The sequence below is a fragment of the Rattus norvegicus genome, chromosome 6 (assembly GCF_021556685.1).
Source record: "Rattus norvegicus strain SHRSP/BbbUtx chromosome 6, alternate assembly SHRSP_T2T, whole genome shotgun sequence".
In the NCBI taxonomy this organism is placed as follows: domain Eukaryota; kingdom Metazoa; phylum Chordata; class Mammalia; order Rodentia; family Muridae; genus Rattus; species Rattus norvegicus.
Genome location: NC_141539.1, coordinates 31563685 through 31588206, shown reverse-complemented (window position 1 = coordinate 31588206; position 24522 = coordinate 31563685). Strand labels below are relative to the sequence as shown.

Below are 24522 nucleotides of genomic sequence, written 5' to 3'. Positions count from 1 at the left end.
TATAGGCCAGGCTCGCCTTGAACTCAGGGCTGCCTGCCTCTGCCTCTAGAGTTCTGGGATTTAAAGACATGTGAAAGAACTTTTTAAAAAGGCAAGGCCAGAGTTAACAATAATCTTGAACCAGAGCTGTAGATAATATTTGTTAAACATTGTAGTCTTGGGCTGGAGAGATGGCTCACCAGTTAAGAATGCTTGGCACTCTTATAGAGGACCTGCAGGGCTTGAGTTTCCAAAAACCACACCAGGCAGTTTATGGGGAATCAATCAGATGGCCTTTGTGTGCATCTGTGTGCATGTGATGTACATCCAGACAAGCAGGCATGCATTTTTACACCGTATACATAAAATGTTTAAATAAGTAGTCTTGGGCTGGAGAGATGGCTCAGTAGTTAAGAGCACAGGCTGCCTTTGCTAAGGACAAGGATTTGATTCCCGGCACCCATAAGGTTTCTCACAAACACCTGACTCCAGTTCCAATGAATCCGACACCCTCTGCTGGCCTCCTCCTTTAGACAAGATTTTTATACTTCTCAATCTTTTGGCTAAAATCATATGTAAAGACAAGGTCTTGTCTTATACAAGTCCAGAATTACCAATTGAATTTTGGTGTTCTGGGCGGGCATGAGCCATCACACTTGACCCCAATAGTCACCGTTTCTCCCCCAGGATTACACCCTTTATTCTTGCAAAGGACACCTATAGTTAAACTTTCTGAGACTTTTCATACAAAATGTCTTGCCCAGCAGTGCTGGGGTACACCTTTGATCCCAGCACTCGGGGGGCCGAGGCAGGCAGATCTCTGAGTTCTAGGCCAGCCTGGACTACAGTGTGAGTTTCAGGATAGCCAGGGGCTACACAGAGAAACCCTGTCTCAAACAAACAAAAATTTAAATAAAAGAAAAGATGTCTTTACTTCTGATTTATGTATTCATTTAGAGGCAGAGTCTCACTGTGTAGCTATGGCTGGCATGGGACTCAGAGAGACTGTCTCCTTTTGCCTCCTTCTGTTTTAAGTAATAAAGATGACTTCAAGGCTTGATAAAGAACGTCTCGGCTTGGTTTTTCATTTGTTTTCTGGTTTGACATTTCTTTATTTGGGGTGGGGGTGGGGCAAACCACAGCACACATGTGGAGGCCAGAGAAATCTTACATGAGTTGGTTCCCTCTTCTACTGCACGGGGCTTGGGAATCAGACTCAGACCCTTGGCGGCAACCGCTGTGCTGTCCTACAGAGCCTGCTCCTGTTGTCGATTTGTTTTTTGTTGTTGTTGTTGTTGGGGTTTTTTTTTTTTGTTGTTGTTTTGTTTTTTGCTATTGATTTCTGTTTCTGTTTGGTTTATGTGTATGAGTGTTTACCTGCATGTGTGACTGAGTGCCATGTGTGTACGGTGCTCATGAAGGCAGAAGAGGCGTCAGACCCCTGAGACTGGAGTTGCAGACCATTGTGAGCTGCCAGGTAGAGTCTGGGAGTCAAACAAACTCCTGTCCTCTGGAAAAATAGCCAAATATTCTGAACCGCTGAGCTACCTCTTCAGCCCTTGGGGTTTGTTGCTTGTCTTTTTGTTTTTGTTTTTGTTTTGTTTTTTGACAGGGTCTTACTAGGTAACCCTGGCTGGCCTGAACACTTAGTAGACTAAGCTGGCCTTGAACTCACAGAGATCTGGTTCCTTCTGTGTTCCCAGTGCTAGGATTAAAGGTATGTGCCACCATGCCCAGTCCAAATTTTGTTTTATCTGAGGTTTTCTTAAGATCAGAGGCAAGTTGTGTGTAATTTGGAAAAGAAGTACTGAAGGGGTTCAATGTTCTTATTAAATGGTGAATGACTTTGATTTACCCACTACCAATGAATAACCTTCATCTTGATCAGTTACTAAGATGAAATTGACCAGGCTTCTTTACTAAGAAGTTAGTGTTTTTCCTTAGTAACCAACGTGCGTGCGTGCGTGCGTGCGTGCGTGCGTGCGTGTGTGTGTGTGTGTCCGTGTGTAGTGTATATTCATTTAGGTTTCATGCATTGTCATTTGTGTTCATGTGTCAAGTGTCTTCCTTGACTGCTCCCTACCTTTTTTTGGGGGAGGGGAGAAGGGGAGTAGCTCCAGGTGGCCTGAAACTTGCTATGTCAGCCTGAACTCACAAAGATCATCCTGTCTCTGCCTCCTCCTTTGGAATGCTGGGATTAAAGGTGTGAGCCTGGCCACCTTAGATTTTGAAGCAGGATCTCTCTCCCTTTCCCTCTTCCTCTCTGTCTCCCTCTCTGACCGTCTGTCTGTCTTCCTCCCCTATCTCCCAGTTTATCAATTCAGCTAGGCCACCAGGCCAGCAAGCTCAGAACTCTGACTTCCTTCCTTCCTATTGCCAATACGAACTCAGAATGAACACACTGTTTATTTAATCAGGTAGAATTCAGTCCTAGCCATTTCTCTGTTATTTCAAGTGTGGATCACCACATCTGAGTTTTGTCTTGTTTTGTTTTTTGTTTTTGTTTTTTCGTGCCAGGATTTCTCTGTGTAGCCCTGGTTTTCCTGAAACTCACTTTGTAGACCAGACTGGCCTTGAATTCATAGAGATCTGCCTGCCTCTGCCTCCCAAATGCTGGGATGAAAGGCAAGCAAAATCAATGTCTACCACCATACCTGGCTTTATGTGGTGCTGGGAATCAAACCAGGGCCTCATGTTTCCTAGGCAAGCACTCTACCATCTGAGTTACAGCCCCAGCCCCCAGTCCTATCATTTTAAGGCTTACATTGCCCCAGATTTTGCCAGTTGGCTTTTTATGTCCTTTTGAGATGATCTTATCAAACATTGAGAAATATTTGGCTTTCTTGCATAAGATATTTCTGGTGCAGCTAGTACTTTGCCTCCAGCCCTAAAATAATCTATTTCTCCAAGCAACTGTTATTTTTTATTTTTTATTTTTGAGACAGGGTCTCTCTGTGTAACCCTGGCCGTCCTGGAACTTGCTCGGTAGACCAGGCTGAACTTAGAGATCCGCCTGCCTGTGCCTCCTGAGTGCTGGGATTAAGTGTGCACCAACACGTCCAGCTTTGGGGGGTTTTATTGGTTTGTTTCTGAGTTGTCAATGGTACCGAGAGACCAAAAATCTAGACCATAAAGTGTTTATTGTTGTTGGAGTAACACTGTTCCAAGGTGCCCCCAACGGTTACTTTTACGCCTTCATTTCTTTTTTTTTTTTTTTTTTTCTTTTTTTCGGAGCTGGGGACCGAACCCAGGGCCTTGCGCTTGCTAGGCAAGCGCTCTACCACTGAGCTAAATCCCCCAACCCCTTCATTTCTTTATGTATATAGCACATGCCAATATCTCCTGTTCCAACTCATTGCATCACATGTGCACGCATTTGTTTGTTTATTTATTAGATAGTCTCATGTAGCCCAGACTGGCCTCAAACTCACCATGTAGCTGATGATCATTTTTAAATTTATTTATTTATTATTATTTAAAAATTAATTAATTTACTTATTTATTATTACTATTTTATATGAGCGTTTTGCCTACACGGGCATGACTGATGCTGTAAGAGGCCAGAAGAGAGCATCGGATCCCGTGGAAGTGATACAAATGGTTTCTCCATGCTCGGAATCAAACCCAGTTCTGCCACAACCCAGAGCAACACGTTCTTTTAACCACCGAGCTTGTCTCCAACCCAGTAAGCTGAGCATCTTGACCTCCTTCCAACCCTCCTGCCTCCACTTCTCAAGTGCTGAGCTAAGGGTAGCGTCGGGGACCGGACCCAGAGCCTTGTGCCTCCTACGTGAGCACTCTACTGGCTAAACCACATCCCCAGCCCCTGGGTTTCACTCATTTCTCTTTTCCATTCATCTAACAGGTTTCTCCATTAGGGAAGAAAATGGCCTGTGCTTTTCTTATTGGACTCACCTCTTTGTTTGTAGTCAAGTCTCTCTCCATCATGGTAACCTGCTCAGGCTCAGGTCTTAGAACTGCACTGGGTGACCCCTATGTGTGTGCTGTCTTCACTGTGGGCTCTGACAGGGACATCCATGGTGGATGGCCTCACTCAGGCTCAGCCTCCTCTTCCTCCTATACAGGTCTTCCTCAGCACACAATGGCTCTAGCCTCTCCTCTATGTTGTCTTCCTTCTTCTGGCTGTCTGTCCCTGAGGATGCCTTCCCAGACGGACTCTTCCCTCTCACCTCAGCTCCCTCATCCCACACCACACAGCCACAGGACTGTGTATCTTTGCTCTGCTTCACACAATAGCTTTATTACTAAATTAAGAAACTAGGGGGGTTGGGGATTTAGCTCAGTGGTAGAGCGCTTGCCTAGGAAGTGCAAGGCCCTGGGTTCGGTCCCCAGCTCCGAAAAAAAGAACCAAAAAAAAAAAAAAAAAAAGAAACTAGGAAGGGCGGAGCGAGCGCTGAAAATATCAACTACCACTTGGTAAGCTTGGGCACATCTATAGTTCCAGAGAGGCTGAGGCAGGGGCATCTCAAGTTTGAGGCCAGCCTGGCCTACACAGAGACTCTGTGTCCAAACACTCTTTTATATACTAAGTGTATTAACTGTGCCCATGGCATTTTTTCAATGAGATTATAGTATTTATTTATTTATTTATTTATTTATTTATTTATTTATTTGATAGGTTCTTGTTATATAACTTAGACTCCTGAATGCTGGGATTACAAGTGTGTGGTGCAATATCCAGTGATAATTCTGGTTATAGTAACGCGTGGCCAGCAGTGGTGGCGTACACCTTTGATCCCAGTACTCTGAGGCAGAGACAGGCAGACCTCTGTGATTCTGAGGTAAGCCTGGTCTACAGAGAAAGTGCTACGATAGTTAGGGCCACACAGAGAAACCTTGTCTTGAAAACAAGAACAACAAAAACCCACAAAACAACAACAAAAAACAAAACAAAAAAAAACAAAAAAAAAACCAAAGGCAAAACGAAGGAAGGTTTCGACTATTGATCACTGCAGCAAAATACTTGAGATAATCAACACACACACACACACACACACACACACACACACACACACACACACCCACGCGCGCGCGCGCGCGCGCGCCTTTCATTCCAGCACCACAGAGGCAGAGGCAGGTGGAGCTGAGAGTTCAAGGGCAGTCTGGTCTACAGAGAGAGTTCCAGGGCAACCAGGGCTGTTACACAGAGGAAAGCCTGTCTTAAACCTCACCTCCCCCCAAAAAGAAGAAAGGGAAGCAGCAACCATTGGTTTCAGGACACCCTCCCACCCTGTCCTGAGTGAGGCCCCATCCCAGTCTTCTGTGCCCTACCCACCCGCATCCCCACCTGGCTAAAGTTGATGTCTAACGACACTAACTTGGTATTTACAAGAATGGCTGACTCCCTCCAAAATCACTGTGATCCCGAGGGAGGGACTCATAAAGTACAGCATAAATCTGTTTTGTGACTGGCAATAAAATCTTTAGAGTCTCTTAAGTCCAAAGGCCTTGCACCGGATCTCCCTGAGGATCGGCCTGTTTATTCGATAAAGCAGTTGCTGTCCACAAGCCTGAGAGGAAGAGAAAGGAGAAGAATGCTACATTCCATCAGACTCGGAGAGAGCGGCCTTCACCAGTTGGCTTGTTATATTTATAAGGCTAACCAGCTGGGAACATGAGTTATCTTCAGGAACGCTGCTCTAGCAGCATTCGTTCGTCTTATGGACTCGAGTAAAAAAAAAAAAAAATCAACTTTAAGATTAAAAATGCTGTATGAAAGGGAGGGGGTAGAGAGGTCAGGGTTTACAGAGGTCCACTAAGGGAAAACTACTTCCTGGCCTAGAATTGGGGCTGAGACAGCTCAGTGGTTAAGAGCACTTGCTCCTCTTACAAGGTTGAGTTCACTCTCATAGACCATCTGTAACTCCAGTTCCAGGGGATCTGATGCCCTCTTCTGACCTTGTGGGCACTGGTTATGTATTCTGCACACTCTCACACACACGAAAATAAAGCTTACAAAACAGAACCTGGGCATAAGCAGAGACATAACATTCCAATTTGTCCTGTTTATAGTGCTGTATACTGTTGTCCCCTACCTTAACGGTTAATCTAACTGGTCTTGTCACCTGACCAGGAGACTCCTCAGAAGAGCTGATTTACCTGAAGACAAGGAGATGAGGTTCATTTCCTCAATGAGATAATACACCTTACAGATATTTACTAACAACCTTCCTCTGACCCCCGTTGTTCTGAATTCTAGCTCAAAAACCTAACTTTTCCTTTTTTCCCCCTTCTTTCCTGGATATCAGTCAAAACCCTAAGCACGCTTGCCCCGTGGTGGCCGTCCCTTTTCTAAAACCTGCTCTCTGCTTTCTACATTTTCTTTAATGACCTCCATTGCTCTCTTATTCAAAAGCACGTTTTCTTTCCTTTATAGTCTTTTTTATGTGTGAGCGATTTTCCTGCATATTGAGTACCACATACATATCTGGTACCCACAAAGATGAGAAGAGGGGCTCAGACCCCCAAGAACTGGGTTACAGATGGTTATAGGCCATCAGGCAGGGGTTGGCAACTGAACGGAAGTCCTCTGTAAGAGCATAAGCATTCTTACCCAGAACAACCTCTCCAGCCCTCTGAAGGCAGGGCGTGACTGTAGTCTGGGCATAAGCCTTGTTCCTTTCACAGTGCTGGCCAAGACAGCAGAAAGGGAGTGAAGGGTGACTCAAAGTTACACATCTATAGTCCAGTCACTTGGAAGATGAGGCAAGAGGATCATGTCACCACCAGGGTTTGCAGCCAGTTTACACAACAATGAGACTTAATTCCTGTTAGGAATCAGGAAGAGCTAAGGTCTTGTGTTGGGGTTAGTCTTGTGTCTGCATTCAGAAGCTGAGTTCTATACCCCTGTTGAGGCTGCTACATGATCTTGGGACACTGTATTAGCCAGTGTTATGTAAAGAATGCCTCCCAGTAGTCCCTGATTGGTTAGTAAAAGGCTGGGGGCTGTGACTGGGCAGGAGTAAGAAGAAGGTGGGGCTGGAGATGGAGTCTCAGTGAGCAACCATGAGAAGACAGGAGATTGCCATGAGGTAGGATGGACCTTGAGCACATGGCCAGAGGAAGCTTGCACTGAAACACACGTGAAACAGAGCAAGTGTCTATTGACAAGTGATGGGGCATGTATCTGGTTAGTTTCCTGGCTGGTTTACAACGGCTCGGAACCTGCATAGCACAGTGCCAGCTGCTTGTAAATAAAATACCAGATTTCTTGTGTCTTTTATTTGGGAGCTAAACAGGAAAGAGTGGGGCAGAAACTCCCCTATAAAGTAACATCAACATCCTTGTGTCCCCCAAATCCTGACATCACAGACAGGCCTCCGCTACATTTACATGTGTTTGTGTACGTGCCATGGGATATTTGTGGTTAGAGGACAACTTTCAAGAGCCACTGGCCTACGCTGTACTTTAGCCAAAACTCGGGGTGGATAGAGACATAAAGTCCTGGTCTGAGCTGCATGGGACTGGGAGAGCGGTTGGGCTGTGGCTGAACCCTCAGATCTGCCTGGCCCCATGTTTCTATTGAGACCATGAGAATATGTGCACAGTTGTGCTGAATAGCATGATGGGGCCAAGCAGGGTAAGAGGCTAATCATGGGAGGCACAGGTAGTATAATGTTTACCAGGCAAGCCAATGTTATTTCTCAAGTTAATATTCTTTCTAAGTGAGGTTGGCGGGTGATGGGATGAGACACTTCAAAAAGCAATGGCCCTAACTCTGCCCCCGCCTCCTCTAGCCACCTGCAGAGACTGGAGGCCACAAATCCTCTGCCTCAGTAGAGAAAAACACCTACGCACAGAGATTTGATCTTTGCCAGGGCACGGGTGGTTACTTGAAGGAACACAGAGGCCAGACGTCAGGTCTAATGGCTATTTTTATTCCCTAGGAACAAAATGCATGAGGAGGAAACTCCCAAAGGAAATAAGAATTGCACAGATGACAGAATGACACCAGGGTGGCCTAGCTTAGGAGTTTAGAGGATAGCACACTGCATAAGAGGTCCTGGTGACCTCTCTCATGTACCTGTCTCTCATGTACCACCTGAAGAGAGCGAGGGTCTATACACCAAGTAGATGCACTAAGTGCTGAGACCCAAGCGCTCCAAAGCCTCCCTCTCACAAACAGAGGTAGGTAGAATGAGAGGAGACTTGAGTCTTACAGAGAACCTGAAGACCACAGGCCCACACTGGCTTGAGATAACCCAGGTTGACATGAGAGTGAGGGAATCACCAGAGGGCTGAGGACTTCATGCTAAATGCTGGAGCTGGTCAATCCTGCCAAACTTGCTCAAGGGGAGTTGTAAGAAATGTTCCTATTCACCCCAAAGAACCCTGGTCACTTAATCAAAAGCCACCCTTTCCTCAGTATATTTCCCCACGTGTGCTGTGATTCTGTACCTTGCAAACCTGATCCTAAAAGAAGACTGGCAAGGGATAAGGAAAAACTGTCTGTCCCTTGCATGCGACAGCTCCCACGGCGGTGAAACATTAAAGATCAAGGTCCTTTGCTGTGAGCTAGGTCATCCACCCCAGTGCTGCGGAACTCATGCAGTGACTCAGCTCTGCACTCCAGAGTATCTCTGGCCACTGCTCTGCAGTGAGAGGTCCGTCACAGGTCACAGGGACGTCTCTTGGACAATGTAGGTGGGGCTGCATGGCTGATGGACAAGGCCATCTTCAGCCATCCTCTCTTTGTCTCTGCTGTCCTGCAGCGCTCCGTTCCCCATCTTCTCTGGAAACAGGTTGGTGACCACAGGGATATCCTGGGGAACACAAAGAGCAGAGGCGAGGGTGGGCAAGGGCAGGTGGAGCAAAGGTGAGAGAGTCCACTTCAGACTTTCCCAGGAGGGAGCCAGGCAGGCACAAACAATGGTGGAGTGGCTGCACGTGACAGCAGCTCTCACCTGGTTGTGGCTTCTCCAGCAAAGCCGCTTCTGGCAGGATAAGGGCAGGAGTGCAAGGAGCTTTGGCAACACAGGGTAAATGGTGCCAGGGTTCAGGGACCGGCCCCGCATTCCCCCTGAAGGCAAATGTGCTTGTCAGTCAGAATCCTTTAGAGCTTTTCTCTGCACCAAGGTTCCAGTCCTCCAACCCACACTGATGTCATCGGGAAGACCAGCTGCTACTGACACTCAGTGTCCTCACAGGCAGGGTCCCACCTCCCCTGGACTGAGAAGTGTCCCCAGTCCCTCATTTTCCTGTGTGGCAATCCCATGCCCTCACCAGTGAGCAGACTGACAATCAGGCCCACTGCAATGACTGTGGTGGAGTTGTGCGCACTGTACCATAAATAGGACAGGGAATAGAACTGCTGCAGTCCTGTGGGCCTGGGATGAGAGGTGACAGTGAGCAGTGCTTTCACAGGGCATTCTTCACACTGAGCCACCCACCTACAAAGTCTCAGAACCCAACCTAACCCTGCTTATAGCCTATAGTAACCCATCCCCCCTTAGTGAGGTCCCCATAAAATCCCTCAAAACTGAGCTACTACCCAAGGAGAAAGAGTGGAACCCCGCCTCACTTGGACAGGGTAGAAGGCATCAGGGTGGTCACAGTGGCGACAGTTAGATTGCTGGGCAGGAAGGAGCTGGATCCATTAAGGGGAGGGGATGCTGCAGCAGAACTCATCCTGCTTACTATGCTCCCAATGCCAATCCAGAAGGCCATGGTGAGTCCCGTCAACAGGCCTACAATGGCACCCTGCCCAGAGACAGGTAACTCTATTTTAGGCTAGTCATAGACCTTCACATCAGTCCCCAGAGCTCCTGCTGAAAGTCCCAGTAGCCCCGTCCCGTCCACATGCATGTCTGGAGGACAGATAACTCACAAGAGGGTTGGCACACGGAAAGAACATCCCAAGGCAGAAGAGTCCCAGCAGTGGCCCTCCAACCATGCCAAAGATGCTGAGTGCTGCCTGGGTTTGATGGAAAGAGAACACGCAGGCTCAGAGACTCCAGCTTCCATGCCCAGTCACCAGCTGCTGGTGTCTTCCAGGGCAGCAATGGCTGTGAAGATGCACTCTGGCTGTGACGCTCTAGGTCTCTCTGTGCTAACAGCACACTCAAGAAATGGCACTGGAGCTTTTAGTCACTTCAGAGTGTTTACTTTTAAAGGCCATCTAGGTAAGAATTTATGGGGCAGGGCTGGAGAGATGGCTCAGCGGACTCAGATGGACTGCTCTTCCAGAGGTCCTGAGTTCAAATCCCAGCAACCACATGGTGTCTCACAACCATCTGTAATGAGATCTGGTGCCCTCTTCTGGTATGTAGCTGTCTTCAGACACAGCAGCTCTTCCTCTGGAAGAGCAGTCAGTGCTCTTAACCGCTGATCCATCTCTCCAACCCCAAATCTTTTTTTAATAAAAGAATTTACAGGGCTAGTGAGCTAGCTCAGGGGATACAGGTAGTTGCTTATTAAGGAGAGAACCAGCCCCTAAAACTGCTCTCTTCTCTACTTGGGCACTGGCCCGGAAGTATCCACACAGAAGAAATGAATAAACACAATTGTTTTCTTTAGTGTTTTGTAACAGGTTTTTGTTGTTGTTGCCTTGGCTGTCCTGGAACTTGCTCTGTAGACCAGGTTGGCCTTGAACTTAGAGATCCATTTATCTCTGCCTTCCCAGGGTTGGATCAAAGGTGTGCACCACCATGCCCAGCTTAAATACAATAATTTTTTTTGAAAGGCAAATTCCCATCCCTCTCAAAACAGCTGTCTTTATTTCTTGTCTCTTACAAATACCCCCCATTCCCCACCAAGAATTTCTTTCTCTACTTCAGTCATTACCTGGAGCACTGATCCCAGATGAGAGGAAACATAGGCCATTCCCAGGCAAACTAGCCCATAGGCAAAGGCTGGGGAGAAACAGGAGAGGAAATAAACTGATGAGAGTAAACAAGGAGGGCTTCCCACTCTCCAACCAAACTACCACTTCTGAGGCCCAGAAAGACAGGTCAATTACCCCAGGCCCAGGGCCCTGTCTTCAGAGAGAGATCCAGACCCTATGTATGCCTATTCTCCCTTGCAAGCAACACATGATGGGGTGAAGGCTGTGTGCTGCATGAGGTGTGCATATTCTGAGTCCAGGACAAGCAATCTAGAGAAGACTGATGGCAGTGAACAGGGTGCACCTCAGAATGAATAAGACTTACCAAGGCTTCGAGAGAGCATGATGGCCCGGGTTTCAGTCAACTGAGGGAACCAGGGCTGGATCAGGTCTTCCATTGTGACAGTGGCCAGTGAATTGAATGCGGAGGATATGGTGCTGAAAGGGAGGGAAGAGAGAGTCGTGTTAGGTCTGAGAGCCAAAAAGGCAGAACTCTACAGAGGGATCAGAGGCATAAAGGCAAGAAACCACCCTTCCCATAGCCCAGGCTACCTCAGAGGTTTGAAGGCAAGCCTTTTCTAATAAAAGTATAGATTTGATCAAGTAGATAACTGATACTGTCAAATGAAAGCAAGTCTTGGAAGAGGCTATACTGTTCCAGCAGGACAGCCTACCACATCTAGGGCAAGCTGTACAAGGAGTACCTGAGAGATCCACTGAAGAGGCAAGCAACGAAGAGCCCGGGCAGCCCTGGCATGTCTTTCAGGAGGTCCATCACAAAATAGAGGACTAACTGCCAAGCAGAGCAGAGCACACTCAGAGAGATACCACCCCTGCTTTCTGTGTGGAGAAGCCCCTAGACATGCCCTTGCTGATCCAGAGCCTGGGTGCATCAGGAAGGGGAGCCAGACACAAAGGCATCTGCCTCAAGCAGGGAGAAATGGACTCTGAAGAGCAAACTACACAGCCCATCCAGTACTACCTCAGATGAGCAGTGTGATCCCAGCATGCTGCCTACCTCACCAAGCCTGTCTCCTGTAAAGTGAGGCTTGGGAAGCTTAGATGAGAACAGACACGCATCAGTTCCCAAGAGAGCACGTGGGGGGTTGGCGTCACTTGGCCCACGCCCATCAAGTGGGGACACTGATGTTGAGGGCTGGAATCGGACATGCTTGACAGCAGGGAACCTCAGGATAGCTAAGAATTAGCCATCGATTTTTTCCCATTCAGCCACACAGATACTCTGCTTAGTGACCCAGACTGGCTTCTCAAGAGCACAGGAAGGAGCAAGAGAGGCCTTCTCACCTGGTCAGGGGCTGCTTGCTCTTGTTGGGGGCTCATACTATATTTCTTATAATAGGCAAACATGACCAGACCAATGAGGCAGCTCATGCAGAGGGCCACTTGCTGGCAAGGGAACACTGCATAGCAGGAGCTGCGAAAGACCAGTGCAAAAGACAGAGACAACATTAACAGTCTTATACATGCCCTCCTGAGCCTCCAGGAAGTCCCTAATAAGGAGGTGAGAACCCTGCCCCTGCCCCTGCCCCACCGCATTACCTTTAGGGAACCCCTTTCCAAGCCCTTGCTCCAATACTTCCCATCCTGCACTCACAGCACAGCAGCCTTCTCTGAGTGGGAACTGAGGTAGCGCTGCACCTGAGCCTGATTCACTCCATATAAGGAGAGCATCATGAAGACGCCGCCAAAGGCCAAAGTCCAGAAAGTATGACGTACAAAGGGGTCAGGATCCAGCCTGCAACCAATACCACCTGGTCACTGCCACAGCCAAGATGCTCATCTTTCTGGTAAGAGAGGTCAGTGAAGAATAGAACAGAGAACAAGCACCCACCATTGCCTTTCTCCCTGTTTGGTATAATGGCTTTCTCCCTGCTCACTAAAAGGCCTGAGACCAGGCTCTGCAGACCCTCAGTGCTGCAGATGCCAGATAGGGAAGCACATACTTACTCAATCCCAGAGATGAGGCCATGCTGGGAAGCCACAGCCCATACATGCCCCAAGCCGCCCACTTTGGCCGCTCCTACAATGATAACCACCAGCTGCCCTAGGAACATGATCAACGTTTGGAACACATCTGTCCAGATGACAGCCTTCAGCCCACCCTGTAGGGAAAAAGCAGCACATCTGTCACTCAACCAGAAGGGTGGACATTACAGTTCCCAAAAGCCCCTGAACCATCCCTGAAACAGTGGAGTAATCCCATTGCCTACTTTCACAACGCACACTCCACCCTCACTCCACCCTGCCCTGACTGGAACTTCACCCCTTTCATGTCTTGTCTATGCTGTCCCTTCTCTTCCTTCTCCCATCTTCCTGTCATTACTCCAGGAATTATTGAAATTACCAGTGCAGTGTAGATGTTGCAGACAATTCCTAGGGCCAGGACTGACAGCCATAGATCAAATCCAGTCACTGTAAACAGAAAAGTCACATTCTTATCTCTGCAAGCTCTTCCAGAGAAGCCCTGGTAAGGGGAGCTACTCAGAGACGAGCTGGCTATGGTGCTGCACATCTTTAATCCCAGTATTCTGGGAGGCAGACGCATGTGGATCTCTGGGAGTCTAACCTGGTCTCTAGAGTAGGGTGCCAGGATAGCTAGGGCTACACAGAGACCTTGTCTCAAAACCAACCAACCAACCAAACATCCACCTATAAAAGAAGCAATTCATCATTAAAGATGAAATAAGTCATTTTTCGATGTAAAGCATTTTCAGAGCTCTGCTGAAATGCTGATGAACAAGTTCTGGTATGGCATGGTAATGTTTGATCAGCTTTTGATTGAAGTGAACCAATTCTACTTCTCCCTCTGCTAGAGACTGAGCCAAGAGCCCAGTCAAGGAGTCAACTCTCTCAAGGTCAGATGGTTTGCTGTACTCTACCCTCTCTGTCTGCCCTTCCTAACGGCATTTTCCAGTCTGCCAAGGCCAGGTGTCAGGGACCAGGACTCCTCACCTGCATTGAGGGCCAGGGACGGTGCATAGAGAGCCACTCCCATGTAGACCACCTGTAGGATGTGGGAAAGGATGTGGAGAAGAGATGTGGTGGGAAGACAGTCTCCCCATGGATTCCTTCCCTTCACCTGGGCTCACTCCCTCGCCTTTCCCAAAACCCAGAATACGCCACTGTCCTACTATAGTGGAAAGGATGCCATCAGGGACTTGCCCACACTGTCACTCACAGGAATTTTAATCCTGTCAGTTTGAGAGCAGGGGGAGCTCCACCCACTTCTGAAGGCCTGAGTTCAGCTCCCTCTCCACCCAGGTTCAGTTTCCATTACATTCTACTTACCATCTGAAAGATGAAGGTCACAGTCCCACAGATCCGGACTGCTTTATTGAAGCGGAGCTCTAGGTACTAGAAGTACAAAGAATTTATGTATCTTTTAAGGCACGGTATTTCTGTACTCTAGCCTTTACAGTACATAACCTCTTTCCTCAAGAGGCCTACTAACGGGGTTGGGGATTTAGCTCAGTGGTAGAGCATTTGCCTGGCAAATGCAAGGCCCTGGGTTCGGTCCCCAGCTCCGAAAAAAAAGAAAAAGGAAAAAAAAAAAAGGCCTACTAACACAAGGGAATAGATATCCAAACATACTCTGGATTCCCAGGTGTGGTACACCCCTTCTCCATCCCCATGCCGAGAAGTCACCCTTTTCTGCTTACCTCATAGGCGCTGGTAAGATGCAGGCGGTAGAAGACAGGGATGAAGATGTGAGCAGGGATCAGAAGCCCCAGGAAGTAGGAGCACCCCAGGAACCAATACTGGGTTCCAAATCGGTAGATCTCAGCTGGTCCCCCAAGGATCGCCACGGCTGACTGGAAGGTGGCCAGCAAGGACAGTGCCACAGGAAGGCAGCCCATTTTTCGGTCTGCCATCAGCAGCTCACCAACAGTATGGCGGCCCCAGCCTCGGCAAGCATGATAGAGCCCAATGACAAGGGAGAGAACCAGCAACAGGCCAAACACCACATAGTCCACAACAGAAAAGGTGGAAATAACCCGGTTGGTGTCTGAGGTTGTATAGGAGGGAGCCGCAGTGCTCGCCACAGTCATCCTCACGGTGCCTATGCTTTACAGTGACTTGGTACTCCTGGGCTCTGAGTTGTCACCTAGCTGGTTCCTCGCTCAGCCTCTCAGCGTTCCTCTTCCACCCAGTGGCATGGTCCAGGGGGAGCTGTAAGAATTTATCTCTCAGTCAAGCCTACCCTGCCCTCACGGCTACACACAGGCTTTGGACATGTCATGGCCAGACTCAGACCAGCCAGCCACCACAGTGGTGAATACCTAGAAGGTGTAAGGTGGGTTTGTTAGATGTCAGGGAGAGAGCAGCAGGGCTGAGGCAGACAGCAGACAGAAACTTGGCCAGGACCTTTGGGTGTGCAGCCATGAAATTTGAGACTTTTTTGGGGTCTCCACCCAAGCAGTAAAATAAAAATCAACTCTAGCCTAATTTTCTTCATATAATTCCCCTGCTTCATTTGCAGGCACAGACCCAGTCACTACAATGTATTGAGCCAGCAGAGCCCAGCCTGGCGCCACGGCCCAGCAGGGAAGAAGTGGAGACTAATGACAACAGGTTTTCCCTATCCTTCTTGGCCTTAGTCCCACCTCCCTGGGGTGTCATCCTATTAGCACTGCCCAGTGAGCTCACCTCCCTATCAGTCTCAAGTCCATTTGGAACATCAGCAGGCCAATCATTCTGTGCCTTTTTCTATCTTTGGGATTAAAGGTATGCACTACCACTGCCCAGCTGTACCCCTTTCTTAGTATCCCCAGAGAAACCCTACCACTCTATTTCAGCTCCTGCTAGACACCGCAGTTAAGAGCTGATCTGGTTAGAGTAGTAGGATTCAAAAGTGAGACAGACAGGGGCTGGCGAGAAGTTCAGTGCTTAAGAGTGCATGCTCTTGGGCGGGAGAGATGGCTCAGCAGTTAAGAGCACTGACTGCTCTTCCAGAGGTTCTGAGTTCAAATCCCAGCAACCACATGGTGGTTCAGAGCCATCTGTAGTGAGATCAGATGTCCTCTTCTGGTGTGTCTGAAGACAGTGACATCGACAGTGACCTCACATACATAAAATAAATAAAAAATAAATCTTTAAGAGTACGTGTTCCTGTAGAGGACCCAGGTTCTAGTTCCACCATCCACATGGCATCTCACAATCATCTGCAACTCCAATTCTAGAGTATCTGATACCCTTTTATGGCCTCTGTGGCATCAGGCACACATGTGGTGCACAGATACACATGCAGACAAAACACCCATACACATAAATAAACAACAATAAAAAACAGCAACAGATAAGATGATGAGAGCTATAAAGCAGTCAGAAGAGTCAAAGTCAGGGTTCCATGGCCTCTGGGAAAAAGAGTCAGAGAAAGGGGACAGTGACAGCAGCAGAGAGTGAGCGGTCCCACCCTGCTGTGGTCAGATACTACCTGGAGAAGCAATCCCCGTTCTGAAGCAGAGCTACGTGGAGAGGTAGAGGCACCGATTCTCTGAGTAGGAGGAGAGATCAACAAGTGACGTCAGAGGGAAGCACAGATGCTGTTTGCTCTGGGGCTCACCACAGAACCAAGGCTTTGTCCTAGAGGGCCCTTACCACCCTATGTCCCCCAACTCAACTCTACAAGTTTCAGAGTGGAGAACAGAGAGCTCACATTCAACAGCATTCCTGGGTGGATTAGGCTCTCAGCCTAAATCGCTCTTGGCACCCTGTGTGCTAGACAGAGTTAGAAAGGAGTTGCCTAGAGAAGACTGAAAGTTACTTTTCTAACTCTCCAGAAAGATCATGGCTCTAAGAATATGCGTAATCCTTAAATCACTTATAGCCTTCTCATTTCACACAGAAGCACACAAAGGCCCAGCTCATTGACGTTACCGTTTTTCTCTGCGTGCGTGCGTGCGTGCGTGCGTGCGTGTGTGCACATTCAAGAGCATGTGGAAGCTACAGGACACCATCAGGCATCTTCCTTAGTCATTTTTTCAGGCAGTGCTTCCCAAGCTAGCTCACAGACCTACGGCAACAGCCATGCTTTGGTCTTCATACTTAGGTGGCAAGTCCTTGGTCTACTGAACTATCTCCTCAGCTTCTTAAGCAACCCTTCTAAAAGCAGGCCAGGCCTAGGGACTCCTCGTCCATTCTACACTCCTAAGCGTATGGTCTTATCTCGAGAAGCGATCCCCTTAGAAGCACTCTTTTTGGTTTGGTTTACATCTTACCATGTAGCCTTGACTGGCCTAGAACTTTCAATGTAGACCACGCTAGCATTAAACTCAAGGCTTACATCACCACACATAGGAAGAATATCTACTATAGGGGCTGAAGAGACAGCTCAGAGGTTTGAAGAGTTCTGGCTGCTCTGTGGAGGACTCAAGTTTGGTTCTAAACACCTACATCAGTCAGCTTGTAACCACCTGTAACTCCGGCTCTGTCCCTATTGGTCTCCTCACACCAGCACTCACACGCACAGGTGCACAACAGTAAAAAAAACATTTTTCACAGGTAATTCACCAGTGGTCCAACCTCACTATTCCCAAGACTAAGAAAGGAGCAGAGTGCTAACCATAGCCAGTCATTCATGGAACAGTGTAGATTTCAACTAATCTGGTGACAGATTAATATATCCTGCCCACCAGGAGACCAGGGCATCTTCTGAACTGTATTCAAACACACTTGGGCACATACTGCCTAGTTGGCAAGGTGCGGTTCCCACAGACTAAATTTGATCTATAAGCCTCACAGGACAAAGAAAAGGTCTGAACTTGGGCCACACGTTCTTCTACTGTCTCTAGAACAAGGATTCTAAGGGGCACTCCAGCTTTACCTAAGGGTGCCCCAGGCCTTTGCCTATTGCAACACCTTGAGTTTTCCTTCTCTCCTTGGCAAGCTATCACTGAGAGGAGAGGAGGATAGACTACAAAGACAGGGACACACACCTTTAATGTCAGCACTTGGGGGCAGAAGCAGAGGATCTCTAAGTTCAAGGCTAGCCTGGTCTACAAAGTGATTACCAGGACAGCCAAGTCTACACAGAGAAACTCTGTCTTGAAAAAACAAAAAAAAAAAAAGAAAAAAAAAAAAAACTTCTATAGACTAATCCTAGCACACAGCGGGCAGAGACGGGTGGATCTTTACATGAGTTCCAGGTCAACCAGAGCCACATAGTAAGACCCTGTCTCAAAATGAAAACACACCAAAGGGCCAGGGGTAGGTCCAAGTACTGACTGGGTTCCTCTGCTGGAGTTTCCAAGAGGCATGGGGCACCAAGAAGCCTCCAAGGTAGAGGAAGAAGAGGTAAGCAGACAGGAAAACGCCAATCCAGTAGTAACACAACCTTCATTTCATATGCTCCAATTCTAGGAAAAGAGCAGTGGCTTTCTAAAAACCCCACAAGTCTTTTAAAAATTCTCACATCGCACTGGATTGAACTGCAGTGAAAGGTACTGGAGGGGGTTGGGGATTTAGCTCAGTGGTAGAGCGCTTGGCTAGCAAGCACAAGGCCCTGGGTTCGGTCCCCAGCTCTTAAAAAAAAAAAAAAAAGAAAAAGAAAAGAAAAGAAAAAGGAAAAAGAAAGAAAGAAAGGTACTGGAGTTTGTGGGTTTGTTTCTTGTAGTACTGGGGACAAGACTGAACTAGGAAAACACAGAGCTAATTCTTCACTCTCTTCCCCCTTTAAAATATAAGGGATATAAGGGAACATCTGCAGGGCCAACTGCCACCAATGTCTAGGGCTTAAAATTCCTCAAGATCTGAATGGCTTTTCTCGCTAAAACAAGATATCCCAGCAGCTAAATGTATTGATAAATGTAAATTCGGGATTTCCAAGCAGATACCTGGAGCATGTGGGAAGGAAGCTTAGGCAGGTTAACTAATTGTCTTTAGTTACCTTTTTAGGAGTCGTCACCCAGAGCAATAGCTGTCCCCTTAGGTGTGATGGGTCTCTCCCAGCGAGCGCCCCTCCAGTCAGAACTGCTGCCGCTCTGCGGAAGCGCTACCTTCCTTGCGTCGGTGGTTCGGCCAGGGCTACCGAAGTTCCTTCGTTCTTTCCGAAATCAGCATTGGTTTTTTTCCCCCCTGGCAGGGAAAAGAACAGGAGTTAAGAAAGCGTCTTTCCCGCTCCGCGTCCTTGCCCGGGCTTGGAACACTACGCAACATTAAGGTGAAGGGTTCCCAGGCTCGTGTCCTCCTGCCAGCGTTTGCCCTTCGCCCGCTGATCTTCACTCCTTCATCACATTTACCCTCTCTCGGCTCAGTTTTTCCCTTCTCTCCACACGTGGCGAACCCACCACTTTGCGCTAGTATTTAAGACCTTCCCCAAAGCCCACCCGAGACTCACCCCGTCCCGCCCCTCCCAGCCCCGCCTCTCCCGCTCCGAGACGACTGAACCCAAGCTCTCCCGCCCTGCCCAATCCCCGCCTCTCCCGGTCCACTCTATACCCGCCCCGGCCCACCTTAGAAATCCCCACACGTGGGTAGCCGGCCCGCCGGCCGGGCTAGCCGGGCTTGCAGCGCCTGGCTTGGTGACAGCCGAACCCCGCCCCCCGCCCGCCCGGTTCGCCGCAACGCCATGTTTACTAAGGGCGGATGGAGCTGAGGAAGTTCCCGGGCTGAGGGAACTTGCAGTAGCTCAAGGCAACTAAGTGCTAAGTGGACAGGCCTGCGCTACAGGAAGAATGGAGAGATGTTGGGTCATTCCACCACGAACAAGCGCGGGGGAGCGCGGACAAGGGCCCAGAATTCCGCGAGCAGCCCGAGCCCTCCGGCACATCACGCGGCGCTCGAGAGCGCATGCATGGGGGCGGGCAAGGCCACGCCCCAGAGTGACAGGGATTTGGGAGCTAAACCACGCCTCAAGGCGGAGGCGTGACACGCTGGGGGCGGAGCCTCGCGCTCAGCTCTCGCGAGCTGTCAAGAAGCTTGAAAGCAGTGGAAAATGGCGTCTCGGGAGCCAGGCAGTTCTGTGAGCCCGATACCTTGGGCGGTTACCCTGCTCCTGGTTCTAGGCATGGAAAGGGCCCTGGCTCTACCTGAGGTACAGAAGAAAGTCTGAGATCTGGCTGAAGAAGGTTGCTGGTCGTCAGTCTTGAGTCGAGTTCGCCCGCCAGTGTCTGTCTCTTTAGCCAGCCCGAAGCTCCGATTTTGTCCCTGAAGCTTCCCCTAGCCCTGTGCCTGCAGGGATCGTGCTCCCGAGTACTCACATAGTGCTGGTCACTAGCACTTTCGCCCTGCCCACATTCAGAGACCTTTGAAATTTGATCTCCTTGCTTCTGAATAACTTTAAATTGTTCTTCCCACTCCAGAGTCCCATGGTTCTTCTGCTAACCACTGTTGCACGAATGCTGTGCGTGGTGCAACGGCACGACTATATAGTGTGATGCTCGAGTACGCTGTGTACCTGCAGCCCTTTAACACTTGCCAAACTATTCATGTTAGGTGGAGAAGCCTCTGGAGAGGACTTAATATTGTCAAGTAATGATTCTCAAACGTGAGGATCTCCTCTCGGCATGAACTCATACAGTGCGCCGATTTGATGCCGGGTTGTAAGGGAAAGAAATGGGTTCTGGTTATAAAAGGCACCTTTCCGCTTTGCATTATGGGAATTCTGTAAAGGCTACCGACACTCTTGATCCTTTTTTGCTCTTTTTTTCTTTCTGGAGTCTTAATCAGGTTTCTTTCTTTTCTGCAGATATGCACCCGGTGTCCAGGAGGTGTGCACAATTTGTCCAGAGTAGCTGCTTACTGTGAGGATACATCGAAGCTAATGCAGGCCCGATGCTGCCTGAACCAGAAGGGCACCATCTTGGGGTGAGGGAGGAGAAGACATCCTTGGATATTCAAAAGAGTTCCCAGACTGGCGTCTACAGGCTTGCCTAACTGGCTTTGGGGATAAATATTAGTACCTAACTGGAGGCATTTAATGCTTGATTCTTTTTTTTTTTTTTTTTTTTTTTTTTTTGGTTCTTTTTTTTCGGAGCTGGGGACCGAACTCCGGGCCTTGCGCTTCTTAATGCTTGATTCTAAAACATTTCAATGTGATGTAGTATTTTTCGAGAGGTAAATGATCTTTTTAATCTAGATGACAAACTATGGTTTTTGTCACTTTACAGGCTTTTGTGGCATCATTTAAAAATTGTTTTGTTATTAAGTCTTTTTTTTTTTTTTTTTGTTCTTTTTTTTTTTCGGAGCTGGGGACCGAACCCAGGGCCTTGCACTTCCTAGGTAAGCGCTCTACCACTGAGCTAAATCCCCAGCCCCAAGTCTTTTTTTTTTTTTTTAACTAAAATACACAAATTGTTTTTAAGTGTGTGTATGTCTGTCTGAGTACCCGCACTTGAGTGCAGATGCTGGAAAAGTCCAGAGGACTTGGGTCCTTCTGGAGCTGGAATGATAGGCAGTTGTGAGATGACCCGTGTGGGTGCTGGGAACTGGACTCAGGTCTTCTGCAGGAGACTGCTAAGTCCTTAATATCTTCTTTTTATTGTTGTTCTGAGGACTATGGAATGTCGGATCTCGTGCAAGCTACCTTTTTGGGTTAGCTTTTCCTTTTGTTTTCTTTGGCTATCCTGTCACTATGTTGCACAGGCTAGGCTGGGGCTGGCCTCAAAATCATATCATAATGTTATAGTCTCCCAAGTACTGGGATTACAGGAGTAAGCCATCACATCTGACTCTTCAGTAATTTTTAAAAAATTCTTAATTTATGTAAACTGTTGCTGTCCTCAGACACACCAGAAGAGGGCATCAGATCCCATTACAGATGGTTGTGAGCCACCATGTGGTTGGTTGCCCATGTGGTTGCTGGGAATTGAACTCAAGGACCTTTGGAAGGGCAGTCAGTGCTCTTAACTACTGAGCCATTTCTCCAGCCCTGCTTTTCAGTTTGTTGACACATTATCTCACTAAATTGCCCAGACTAACCATGAACTTGTGATCCTCCTGCCTCAGCTTCCTGGGATTACAGGCTTGCAACCATGCCATATGCTAAGTTATATATTTTTTAATGTTATAATTTTTGTAGTTTGTAGGTACTCAGTAAATGAAAAATAATGTGTTGAAGTCCTTTTTGTTTGTTTGTTTGGTTTTTCAAGATAGGATTTTTCTGTGTAGCCCTGGCTGTCCTGGAACTCCATCTGTAAACTAGGCTGGCCTCAAACTTAGATCTGCCTGCCTCTGCCTCCCAAATGCTAGGATTAAAGGTGTGCATCACCACCCAGTTTGAAGTCTTTAAATCCTTAAAATATAGACATTTACAATGACCTGGGCTAGAAAATCGACTTGGGAAAAACTTAAGTGTTTTGCCTTTTTTTTAAAATTAATTTATTTATTATATTTAAGTACACTGTAGCTGTCTTCAAACACACCAGAAGAAGACATCAGGTCTCATTACAGATGGTTGTGAGTCACCAGGTGGTTGCTGGGAATTGAACTCAGGACCCCTGGAAGAGCAGCCAGTGCTCTTAACTGCTGAGCCATCTCTCCAGCCCTGCCTTAATCTTATAGTTCTGAATATAGATATTCCATCAATATTAGCTTAAGTGGGGTATGAAAAGGAGGTGTAGTTAACACTGATTACTTTGTTTCTTCAGGCTAGACCTTCAGAACTGTTCCCTGAAGGATCCGAACCTTTTCCCAGCTTATACTGCTGTCATCATGTAAGTGATTATTTATTTCCCTGCTCCAAAGATAAATATGGTGATAACTCTTAAAATGGTGGATTAATATTAGCATCTAACCTTGTACAACTACGGATAAAGAATGGGCCAATAGCTCAGGACAGCATGTATAAAGGCTAATAGTATGCTTTTCCAAACAGAGTGCTAACAGTTTGTACCTTGCAGAGACCTTCAAGCAAACCCTCTCAAGGATGACTTGACCAGCACCTTCCATGGATTTACTCAGCTGCAGACTCTGTGAGTAATAGAGTAAGGGAGAGAGTACTCCAATACAAGAGCAGTACCAGAGCTGCAACTGCTGTGTGCACATGCACGTGACAGTACATCTGTGCTCTGTGTTAGGGATCGAACCCATGGCTTTGCCTGTTGTTGAATGTTTGTTCTATCACCGAGCTACACCCCAACCTCTTCAGCTGTGCATTTATGATCATGTCTGTTGTCTTCAGGATACTACCACAAGATGTCCACTGTCCTGGAGGTATTAATGCCTGGGACAGTGTTACTTCTTTCATGGACAAGCAGATTTGCCAAGGGCAAAAGGACCTTTGTAATAGCACCGGAAGCCCAGGTATGCTTTAGCTTGGCCACCTCACAGGGGAGTGCTTTCCTTCTCCCTAAAGGGCAGTTATTCTCTACTTTAGAAAAGTAAAGACGCTAAAGTGCCTTTTTGTCCTGTGTTCTCTATTCCCCTGAAAAGGTTTTAATTATTATTGTTGTTGTTATATTCTGACTTTTATTCTCCTAAATTTTTGTTGGTTGTTGTTTTGATACAGACTTTCTCTGTATAACAGCTCTGGCTGCCCTGAAACTCACTCTGCCGTCTCAGCTGGCCTTAAACTCAAAAAGATCCACATGACTTTGCCTCCCGAGGGCTGGGATTAAAGGCCTGGGCTTTTCTTCTGTTATTTCTTTTTGTTTTTATTTTCTGAGACAGAGTTTCTTTATGTATTCCTAGCTGATCTGGAACGTGCTGTGTACACCAGACTTCACAGAGATCTGCCCACCCCTGCCTCTCAATGCTGGGATTTAGATGTTTACCACCATGCCCAGCTTTCCCCTCTACTTTTGACTTACAAATAATTAAGAATCTAAGTAGATTTGAAAAATACCTAATGAGATCCAGTGATATCCTCCCATATAAGTACCAATGAGGCCCAACCCTGTTTAGCTTCTGAGATCAGAGGAGCTTGGCTCTTGGTGTAAATGGCCTTAGACTCCAGTGACTGTTTTTCTCTGTCTCCAGAAATGTGTCCTGAGAATGGGTCTTGTGCGTCTGATGGTCCAGGTCTTTTGCAATGCGTTTGTGCCGATGGTTTCCATGGATACAAGTGTATGAGGCAGGTGAGGAACTGGACCTTATAGAAACAAAAGAATGCATTAGGCAAGAACATCTCAGAAAGATACAAGAGGAAGAACCGATGCAGGTGGGGGTAGGAAACAAGGGAAGTGCCCAAATGAAGGGGTAAGTGACTGAGCAAGAGGCCCTGGGTATATATCTGCACCGCAGTGACTTGTCTGTTTGCTAATCACAGGGCTCATTTTCACTGCTCATGTTCTTTGGGATTCTGGGATCCACCACGCTAGCCATCTCCATTCTACTTTGGGGAACCCAGCGCCGGAAGGCCAAGGCTTCATGAATCACACAAGACTTCCAGCTCACCTGACTGAGCACCCTGTCGATCGAGTCCCGGTCGCGTCGCAGCCAGGAAGACTTTACTTCGTTGACAAACAGTACAGGCCAGTGAGCGACCGGCTTAAGGCTGAAGCGGCCTTTGATAATGAAAGAAGGTGTCAAATTGCACCGCCTCGGGGGTCTTGTGGACACTTGGTTCTGGAGTGGACTAGTACTAATTTGTATTATTGACAACAATAAACACCTTTTTCCCCAGTGTTTTTAGGGAATACTGCCCTACCTGTGCGCGTTTCTAGCTAGACGGGCTGGTTAGGGAGGGTGGGATTTTCTCACGTCTCCAAGGTTGCTGCTGTGGAACTACCCTATGGTCCCGC

At 47.7% G+C, this 24522-nt stretch overlaps 2 protein-coding genes across 7 annotated transcripts; one reads left to right on the top strand and one right to left on the bottom strand.

The window, feature by feature from the left end:
• Positions 1 to 7856: 7856 nt before the first annotated feature.
• On the bottom strand, positions 7857 to 20180 carry Slc5a6 (solute carrier family 5 member 6). Of its 6 annotated transcripts, NM_130746.2 has the most exon segments (18): positions 7857 to 8762; positions 8904 to 9019; positions 9223 to 9326; positions 9521 to 9699; positions 9827 to 9913; positions 10783 to 10850; positions 11148 to 11260; positions 11527 to 11615; positions 12128 to 12257; positions 12438 to 12578; positions 12791 to 12945; positions 13188 to 13255; positions 13796 to 13847; positions 14132 to 14197; positions 14503 to 15013; positions 16278 to 16337; positions 18729 to 18916; positions 19081 to 19124. In NM_130746.2, coding segments are annotated over 15 exon segments (1905 nt in total). In that variant the 5' UTR covers positions 14893 to 15013; positions 16278 to 16337; positions 18729 to 18916; positions 19081 to 19124; the 3' UTR covers positions 7857 to 8615.
• On the top strand, positions 19745 to 24417 carry Atraid (all-trans retinoic acid-induced differentiation factor). The gene is given in 7 exon segments (NM_001127526.2): positions 19745 to 19874; positions 20529 to 20647; positions 22429 to 22494; positions 22681 to 22752; positions 22962 to 23083; positions 23759 to 23856; positions 24048 to 24417. Coding segments are annotated over 7 exon segments (681 nt in total). The 5' UTR covers positions 19745 to 19775; the 3' UTR covers positions 24153 to 24417.
• Positions 24418 to 24522: the final 105 nt, after the last annotated feature.

What these genes read in the sequence shown, in the direction of transcription:
- Slc5a6 (XM_087552175.1), bottom strand. Translation starts at nt 14,892, where the DNA reads ATGACTGTGGCGAGCACTGCGGCTCCCTCCTATACAACCTCAGACACC. An exon ending in GGCCTCATCTCTGGGATTGA is followed by an intron (nt 12,579 to 12,790) that starts GTAAGTATGTGC and finishes TATTGGTTGCAG; the next exon opens with GCTGGATCCTGACCCCTTTG. An exon ending in CTCTTCAGTGGATCTCTCAG is followed by an intron (nt 11,261 to 11,526) that starts GTACTCCTTGTA and finishes CCTCCCTTTCAG; the next exon opens with CACCATATCCTCCGCATTCA.